The sequence below is a fragment of the Poecilia formosa genome, unplaced genomic scaffold (assembly GCF_000485575.1).
Source record: "Poecilia formosa unplaced genomic scaffold, Poecilia_formosa-5.1.2 Scaffold623, whole genome shotgun sequence".
NCBI lineage: Eukaryota > Metazoa > Chordata > Actinopteri > Cyprinodontiformes > Poeciliidae > Poecilia > Poecilia formosa.
The window spans coordinates 106,932-116,987 of NW_006800562.1; the positions used below are offsets into that span (position 1 = coordinate 106,932).

The 10,056-nt window shown below is 37.1% G+C and overlaps 1 protein-coding gene across 1 annotated transcript in view; it reads left to right on the plus strand.

Annotated features, from left to right (window-relative positions):
• The first annotated feature begins 2,138 nt into the window (after nt 1-2,138).
• tmem129 (transmembrane protein 129, E3 ubiquitin protein ligase) overlaps nt 2,139-10,056 on the plus strand; it is a 16,241-nt gene continuing 8,323 nt past the window's right edge. The window contains exons 1-3 of the mRNA XM_007541669.2: nt 2,139-2,425; nt 2,723-2,781; nt 4,036-4,293. Coding sequence (XP_007541731.1) covers nt 2,221-2,425; nt 2,723-2,781; nt 4,036-4,293 — 522 coding nt within the window. The 5' untranslated portion in view covers nt 2,139-2,220. The remainder of the gene's footprint in view (nt 2,426-2,722; nt 2,782-4,035; nt 4,294-10,056) is intronic.

Genomic DNA, 10,056 nt, shown 5'->3' on the forward strand with positions numbered 1-10,056 from the left:
CAAGGCAACACTGAGACAGACAGGACAAACAACAGTGCACACACGCAGAGAATTTAAAGGCCAATTAACCTGGTAGTCATTTTTGACAATCCTGACAGTTTTTGGGCTGTGGGAGGGAGCAAAGCCAGGGTACCTGGAGAAAAACCCACACATGTACAGTGAGAACATGCACCTGTCAATTTTTAAATGATAATTATGACATAGGCTATTCAGTTGCATTTAATTTCTACTCTCAATGCAGAAAGAACTGGCCTGGAGTCAAACCCAGGACCTTCTTGCTGCAAGGCAACAATGCTACCAACTGTGCCACTGCACAGCTCATAGCTGAACTAATAAGTGATATGTACTAATAATAAATCAAATCTACAAGATTTGCCAGATTTTATACTTAATAATGCAGTTTGACTATCTGATGCAATTATAGATTTATTTGCTTCTTTAACACTGCCATCAAGCAACTATTTCAAAGCTAATATAATGGCAGTTAATTCAGCTGTATAAACTTCTAGATGATTGTTGTTCTCCTTTTAATCACAACTTTATGATGTGGGATATTCACAGCTGCCTATGTTCTGTCACTAGTTGGATCTTTAGACCCATCTGTATAACTATGCTATCTTTAAATCTTTCAAAATAATTTTAACTATAACCATAATTATGTTCCTGGAGGTTTACCCAATACATACATTAGCTTCATTCTTCTTAACCTTAAAGCAGTGTTTCTCAATTATTTTCTGTCACGTGTTTTCTGTCATGCATTAACAGTAAAAAGATAAGCTTTGTCTATTTCGTGGCCTTTCTCTGTGAACTACAGCTACTTGCTTATGAAGGAGGAGGGCCATACTAAGAGCTTTTTGGTTTGTGTTTTAAATATGTACATCAGTACATAGAAAAATAAATAGTTTGCTAAAATGAAGGTAAAGTTATTTAATCAGTGATTGTACCATTAAAAATCATGTTTTTTAAAACAACTTACAGGGCTTTTTTTTCTTCATCTCTTTACGGGTCAAGAATTGTAATTTCATGACAACTTTTCACACTGTGCTAAAATAAGGAATGAGGAAAAGGATCTGGTTACATATATACAAATATACACAGATGCATCAAAAAATATAGCTAATAGGGTAGTAACAGTAACAGTAACAGTTTCAAATTAAAGTAGAGAAAAGGATTAGTGGAGTCTCTGTATACAGGGAAAATGCTTGCTTTGCTTTTAGCAGTTCAATGGGTGGAAGAGGTAAGACCATTAAAATCAGTCATTTGCTTAGATTGTAATTCTTCATTAGTCAGTTTGCAAAATAATCAGTCAGACAGTAGACCAGATATATTAATTGTCAAACACTTTGAATTGCCTTGTTGCTGAAAATGAGCTATATAAATAAAATTACCTTACCTTACCTTAATACAACAAACACTTTACAGAATCAATATGATGGGGCTAACTATAAATTTCATATGGGTTCCAGCACATCACTGGATTAAAGGAAATGAAAAGCAGACAGGATAGCTAAGGAGAGTACCAATCAGGTCAGGATAGATATTAATGTTAGTTTAAGTATAACAGAAATAAAGGGTATAATTAAACAAAAAACAAAAGAGAGGTGGTAAAAGTTATGGGTAGAAGAAAAGAAAGGAAGATGGTTTTATAAAATCCAAAAGAGAATTGGACAAATGAGAAAAAGAGAAAGAAACAGGAGAGAAGAGATAATTAGTTCACGGTTTAGAATCAGACACACTGGATTGAACAGATCACTATTTTTGATAGGGAAACATCAGACAGGGAAATGTGACTGTGTGGAAGATGAGATGGTGGAACATGTTATTTTGAGTTGTAAGAATGATCTGATTCAGAGAAACAAATTAATTAGGAACCTAATATGAAAATTAAATTTGACATTATCGATTTACTGAAATAGGACTCAGGAAGCAGAGTATATCAGGCTATATTTGATTTTTTGAAACAGTGTAGGTTTCAAAAAATAAATAAATAAATCAAAATTATATATATATATATATATATATATATATATATATATATATATATTTGTTTTTGTTTTGTTTTTTTGTCATGTGGTCCACACTCCTTACCAGATGGTGGCGGTAATGCTCACCTAACGTTTCTTGCCAACCGCGGATAAATTTCAAGAAGAAGAAGAAGACAGCACGCATTCAAGCTAAAGACACAGAAGAGCAATAAAACGGAAGTAAAGTCCAGGAAATATGGAGAATCCGGAGTTATCTTTCACTTTGGCTTATACCGTGTTTGCTGTTTGTCTTATCTTTACACCGAACGAATTCCGCGCAGCAGGTTTAACCATCCAAAATGCGTTTTCGCCCTGGCTGGGCAGTGAGGATATTGACTTCATCGGGCACCATTTGAGGAGGACCAGCCTCACTGTACTGATCCACAGTTCTCTTCCTCTAGGTTAGCTGTTAGCTGACTCTTGGTCACAGACTTTCAGATTACAGAGCGTTGATCCGGTAATCTTGTTAATTTAAAATCTAAATTACCAAGAGCTGGTATGCTTTCATGCATACAGCATGGGTATTCTTTCCAGTATATATTATCTAAATGTATTAGATAGTATATTTAGATAATAAATATATTATTAATTATATCTAACCCCACATATCTAACATTTTTCCCAGTAAATGTTATGTAATATTTACTGGAATATTAGATATTTACTGGGAAGCATACCCACGCTGTTATTCTCCCCAGGTTACTTCATGGGAATGTGTGTTGCTGCCCCAGAAAAGAACCTGATATATGTTCACCAGGTAGGTGCCGTTTTAATCAGTATTTGGGATTCAAATCAGACACAGTATATGATCATATTCATCCTCTAATATTCACAGTTGGTCGACCTGTCATGCAAGAATTATAAGAGCCACAACTGTTTTGAAACACAAGTGGAGCAATACGTTACAGACTGACACCCTAAGCTTTCAACAATCAAGTGAATGGAGGGTCACCAGACACATTAGAGTAAAGTGTATTTGACTAGTTTTAAATAGTTGTTTTTGCATGACCTTGTTGGGTCATTTCAGATCACTTAAATTAATGTGCTCTGAAATGAACAGCTAAGATTTAACTGCTCCGAACGAGTGTTAAATTGGGCCAATAAATATTTTGATAAATGAGTAGTCAGCACACTAAGCCTCCAAGATATAAATATGTACCTAAATGGGCACCTTATGGATCCTTGGATACTTATGATGTTGCTCGATATTCAAGTGTAGAGGGATTAGTAATGCATAAGTTACAGATTTGAAGTAATTCGCATTAAAATATAAACTAAATTTTTAATTAACAAATGTTGAAAAATTCCACCCAACTGGGCTGCGTCAGGAAAACGAGGCGTTGCAGCTTTTGGAATGAACTGCCACACTCCACCATGATTCCTTTGTCATTTAAATTCAGTCCATATCATACTTGTCATCAGTATTCAAAACAACAGTGATATTTATGCTTCTGCTGGAGAGCCATAAGGACCTTTCGAATTAAAATGGGGTTTTGGGCCAACTTAAAGTCTGCACAATTCATCAGTTTTCTCACATTTCTCTGAGATACTATACAAATGTGGATGATCACTGAGGTTATATGTACCACAGATTAACACATAAATGTGGCAAGGTCTGAGGCAAACAGACTGTAAACATGTTGATAGAGTGGTGACACTAGTGCATAATTCTGCACAATCGAACAAGTGGCACAAGAAAGAAATTTGAATTATTTGGGCCTGATGTACTTGAGCGATATAACCAGCAGGTGACAGTGACTACAATATCAGGTGCTGGCCCTTAACCCCCTTTCCAAGCCTCCAGAGTGCAGAAGAGGAGCACTTAAGCACTGCTCACTCAAATATGGAGCGTTCCATTGGCCTCCTGAACTGACCGTGGTGGTGTGTTCCTTTTATTTTTCACACCACTACTGTGGCTATCAAAAATTAGATAAACATCAAGCTCAGTTTATTTATTCAAGTTGATAAGTTTTCTATCTAATCTGAGCCCTATTGTATTGTTTTTCACCAGATTAGTGACAGCTGGAGAGTTTTTCTCTTTCTCTCTGTGAGCCTTCAAATGACCAGCTGGCTGCTTGTCATTTACTGGTACTGCTGCCACTGGCACAACCATCCCATCAGCAGGACACTTAAAGCTCACGCACAGCTTCCTTATTCCACATCTGGCCATGTGGCAGCCAGCATCAACAGAGAGTTCAGACGAATAGACAAAGTTGTGATAGGCGTGCCTGGAGCCCGAGTTATTGTTACAGACAGCTGGATACTGAAGGTGAGTGTAACAGTGATCTCTTCAAAACTAGGTAGACAATTTCTGCAAGGAAAAAACTGCCTTATTCCTCAAACAAATGTGTTTCTGACAACTTGCACATTAACAGTTCATTGAATTCACTAAAGGTCTGTCAAAATTCCTTTGTCTTCAACTTTTAGCACCGTTAATTTCATTCCTGTTTAGAGGATTTTCTTTTCTTTTGTCTGAGTGGGGTTTTGTTTATAAGGCCTTGCCGTGATCAAAGCTAGAGGTGGTCCAATGAAATATTTGTGTGTGACCTTTATTTTGATGACAACCTTTTTTTGGCCAGACATACATACATACATAATAAGGTATGAATAATTGATATCTTGATATAATAAATACTACTACAAACCTTGATTTAACCAGGTAGTCACCATTGAGATTAAGAATCTCATTTTAAGGGAGACCAAGCAACCAAGATGAACAGCAACATAAAACAAGAGTTACAAACATTACATACATGTAACATCCACAAAATCTACCTAGAAAAAAAGTTTTAACTCATACAGGCTGTCAAATGTTTACATGTTATACATGCAATTAATCTGACAATTTGGCACATTACTTGAACATAATGTGTTAAATTCTATCTAATCTAATGCAGATTAATCGAACTACTGTTTTCCTAAAAGCCTCTCTTCTGTGCAGGGTCCCCTAATTCTAGGGGCTGCCTGTCAGGTTGCCAACAGTCGGAGAAGATGCACATGTTGACGGGCGGATTTGTTGTACATTTGATGAGAATATGACTGCTTAATTCTAATTTAACTAATTAATTATTGAATCATATTTATTTATATAGCTATTAATTATTTAATGGTATCCATGGCAGCGGACACTTATGCAACGGACGGAACAGCTTTTAGCTCTCTTAACAACTAGACAAGCTATACATTATTATAGAAAGTTGGTGAAAATAGGACACAGATGACATGTTGACATGGTGAATGACTCACATCAGACTCGTTCTATCTGGAGGAGATATCAAGACAAATGGGATCTCCATGGATTGTGGTTGGGCACAGAAAGAAACACCGGCAGTGTGCCCGACCGGCGGTGCAACATTTGTGTCATTGGGCTTCCTGGGGGCTGCAAAGATACTAACAAGGTTGCCTTCTTCAAGGCCTGGCTGCTGGAGCTACTACAGATTAGCTTCAAAGGAGGATGTGTGAAGCTGGACTGCTGTCACTGCATTCTTGCATGTTGTCTGGGCCCCAACCAGCAACCCCGGCAGTGTTGAAGCTCCATGACTTTCAAGACAAAACTTGGATTATACAGGAGGTGAGGAGGGCTCAGTCTCTGGTCTACAAAAGTGCCCAGATCATGATGTTTGAGGATTTTTCTGCTGCTGTTGAAAGGAATCGGCAGGAGTTTTACTAGATGAAGCAACAGCTTAAGGAAAGAGGGATTGTGTTTGCAATGCAGCCGGATGGCTGTGTTCAGGATCAAACATAACGGACAGGAAAAAGTCTTTAAACATCCCAAAGATGCAGCTGTCTTTTTGGATGGAGCCCTTCTGGGTCGTAACCATCTGATCGACATGAACATTCTCCCCGCCTTTTGTATTGCTTTCAGATGCTGCCAATATAGTTGTCAAGGAAGATTAGTGGAATTTTAAATAGTTCCGATTTATCTTTTATTTGGCATAACAAAAAGAACAGGTTAAGATATAGTTTAGTTTTCTCTGTTTAAAGGGGAGGATTAGCTGCCCCATCATTTCCTGTTTACCTGTGGGCTGCACAGTGAAGGTTTCTTTTGGAATGGGGTATACACGACCTTGACTCAATGTGGCGAAACAGCCGCTTTAGGGTGTCTTTACGAAATGCTAGAGCTGTGGTGCTGGTAAACATGCTTTTAAAGAAGATGTTAAACATCTGGTGTAAATTCAGGAAAACTGAAAGGGTATACGATAGTTGTTTCTCCTTGCTAACTCCTATTTATGAGAATCCCAACTTTCAACCTGGATTTTGATCTGGTCTCGCTGACTGAGAGCGCAGAAGTATAAAAATTGTGGGAGACATGATTCAAGGGAGGCCCAATTCTCACATTTCAACAAACTAAATATGACTTTGTTTTATTAAATTTCTGTAAGTGAGAAATTGTATTTAGTGTCAGCTGAAATCTTTCACTCAGAAAGTGTATAGAGCCCTCAATGATCTCAATGTAGATCTAGATGATCTATATTGCATCTTTTACTCAACAATTCTGATAGAGTAAAAGGTAAATTGGAAACTGATGTGGGTATAATAGAGATTGAGGACTGAGGCCTTGAGAAACCACCCCTCAAAGGTTCTGGTGTCGAACTCCTTTTGGAGAGACAGAAAGTGTTAGGAGTGATCTATAGCCTATCTTGCATAGGCTCCTGAGGCCAGACATTGGATGAATCCAACGTTGTCAGAACTCAGTATCAAACATCAATCTGCTATTGATTCATTTAACTCACTGCTTGTGGACTTGCCCTATATTCAACAGTTTTTGGGCATAAAATATCAACAGTTTGTTATCATTTTTAAGCGCAATATTCTTCTGAGTATAAGAAAATGTTTGTTGGGACTGACTGAGCACAATGATGTTCTGCTGACATCATTGTGCCTGGAAATGCATCCTGTCCATATGAATCAGTGATAAAGCCGCCACCCTCAACCAGTGGAAGCCGACTGTCTGATATTATCCCGTATGAAGCGTTCTCTACACTGTTGAAGGATAAGCCCTTTCTTATTTGATCTGACCTGGAGTGAGAGTCTGATATTAAAATTATCTTAAACCTTACTACATTTGATGTATGCTGTACTTCCTTAGGCCCCTAGACATGTTCTTATACTCCCTCTCTCTCTCTCTCTCTCTCTCTCTCTCTCTCTCTCTCTCTCTATATATATATATATATGTATAATATTTGTGTACGCTGCAGTTGACGTATGGTGGCGTCACCGTACGTCAACTATATATATATCAAATCAATCAATCAATCAATCAATCAAATTTTATTTGCATAGCACATTTCAGAAGCAAGGCATTTCAAGGTGCTTTACATAATTAAAAAACAAAATAAAAACAGCATGTGACATTGAATAAACAGTAAGAAAGAGAAAGAGATTTTGAAAAAAAAAGAAGATAAAAACATACTTTTGTTACGGAATTTAAGCGCCTGTCGTTGCCGGACTCCGCCGTCCGTTTAACACGGGTATTATCCAGGTCCCGTCGCCTGACAGGACAAGGACTCCAACCTTGCAGCACCAGGCTACGTCCACCCTCACATTTCTGCAGATATCTAAGTATATCTTTTCATGGGACAACACTGACAAAATGACAATTTGATGCAATGAAAAGTAGTCTGTATGCAGCTTACATAAGAGTGTAAATTTATTCTTCCCTCAAAATAACTATATATACAGTCATTAATGTCTAAACATGAGTTAGAACCCAGCATTCTGATGCTAAAAATTATCATCAATGCTAAAGTAGGCTATAATGTACTCAGTGGTTTGAGGAGAATTACAAGCATGTTGACCAACATGGACTTCTTCAATATGTTAAAATTAGTGTATAATCTAAAATTAGCTAAAATGCTAAGTTTAGCCTAAAAGCTGTCAGTAGTGTGTTGGGTATCCCTAGCATGTTATTTTACGTTGACTTGTTCCATTCAGTATGCTAAATGTACCTAAAAACAAAAAAAATTGCCAAATGCTTATTTTAGGGAAAAAGCTAATGCAGAGCAAGGCAGTGCACTAATGTTTGAGATTATGCTTTCTTCATTTAGGACATTTTACACAGGTGGTCCACAGACATAAAAAAATGGCGCTTGCACTGGGATAGGACGAACAATAAATTGGTTATCATTTATAGGCTTTAAAATAAAAACCAGGGAAACACCACAGGACTGAATTTTTAAGTCAAGCGAAATCAAAACCTGAAAAAAGTGCAGAGAACAACAACTAATTTGTTCAAAAGAAAAGACAGTCATGGCGAAGTTATCTATACAAACTTACAACTTAAATACAAATAAAGTTACTAATGTTAAAAGTAACTATTTGTTTTTAACATTATTTTACTTATAATGAGGTACTCTTTGATGAACAAAAATACCTCATTACTTTTTGCTCTGAACTGTTGATGAGCAAAAGTTCAGCTGATCACAAAGGAAACGAGAACCTCTTTGCCTCAAACTGTTTTTTTTTATAAAAAGCAACACAAAATATGTGTAGTTTTAATGGGAAATTAATTTCCAATATTTTATGTCAGCTGATATTTGTTACTCCTATCTAATAGTTTTAAATAACTGATTCCAAACTCAGCACCTGGAGTTCTGTCTTAAGTTTTAGTCAACAGAAATTATAATTGCAAGTACCTGATACAATTGACATTTACATTTGTTGTTAAAATATTAAAGTTTGCCATGTCTGATAAAACTACTGTCTATACTTAATTAAACTGATGCATTAAATTCAGCAAGGGCTTTTCTTTTTCTCAGAAGTTCACTTGAACTAAGCTTCATAGGTTTTGCTCCTCTGTCTTCCAGTTGATGCAACATGAGATCTGAACACAAACAAAGCTGAAAGATCAATGCTGTTTTTTCTGGTGTTATCTTTACTCATTAATGGATATTATTTCAAATGTAACTGAGTAACTTTACTCAAAATTCATAGAAAAGTAAAAGCTCAGGTTTTCTAAACTACTTAAAGGACAAATTAGACAAACTGTAATTACAGCAATAGATGTAAATATAACTTATTACTTTCCACTCCGTACGTCAAAACCAAAATATTTATTTTTTTCACATTATGAAGTGCTTATACCTTCTGTGTTATCCATACAGGTAGCCTAGAGTCTATATATGATTTTAGACATAAGTACTGGAGGTGTCTGTACTTATTCCATGATTCTGTTATTTCTTTTAATTTCTCCATAGTTAACTCATTCTGCAGATCTTCATCCCATGCTCACTTAAGTTTTGGTGGGTGAAAATATCTCATAAGACTGTAAAGTTTTGAAGCCCCACTAGGCCTGTTGCGATAAACAATAAATTAATTAATCGCACGATAAATTAAACCTATCGACCTCATTTTAATTATCGGCTTTATCGTCTCTTCCTGCCTTTTTTCTTTCTGTTGATGACACTGAATGAAAAAAGGCTCAACTCCGGTGCTCTCCACTGACCCTCCCTTCCTATTTCCTTAGTGTAATGTCCAGCGCACACAACACGAGTTGTCGGCCGACTGTCGCCCATTTTCAAAACCTGAGAGACACATTAGCCGACAGATATCCTAGGTATAACAGTTCAATCGGGTTCGATCGTGCCGTGTGGTGTCCAGCCACATAGGCACAAAATAATGGCTACAAGTCCAGTTAACTAATTTTAAAATCGGGCATTAATCAATGCTTTACTAGAATCTACCTGTGATGCACGTGGCTAGAGTCGGTGTAAAATCCTGACCGAACAGATCTTAACATCCGTGGCCTTTATCTCTTCCATTGGCCAGCTAATTATTCCAGCAGGGTATCTGATTACTGGTAAGGCATAGCTGTTTATTGCATGGATCTTGTTTTTGCCATTGAGCTGGCTTCTCAGGACTTGCCTTATTCGTTGGAGGTATTTGGCTGTGGCTCCTTTCCTTGTGACCTCATCAAGGTTGCCATTTGCTTGCTGGATGCAAATGGCATCAAGGTTGCCATTTGCTTGTGGTATTCCCAGGTACTTGTAGCTGTGCTCTATGTCTGCTATTGTTCCCTCTGGGAGTGAGATCC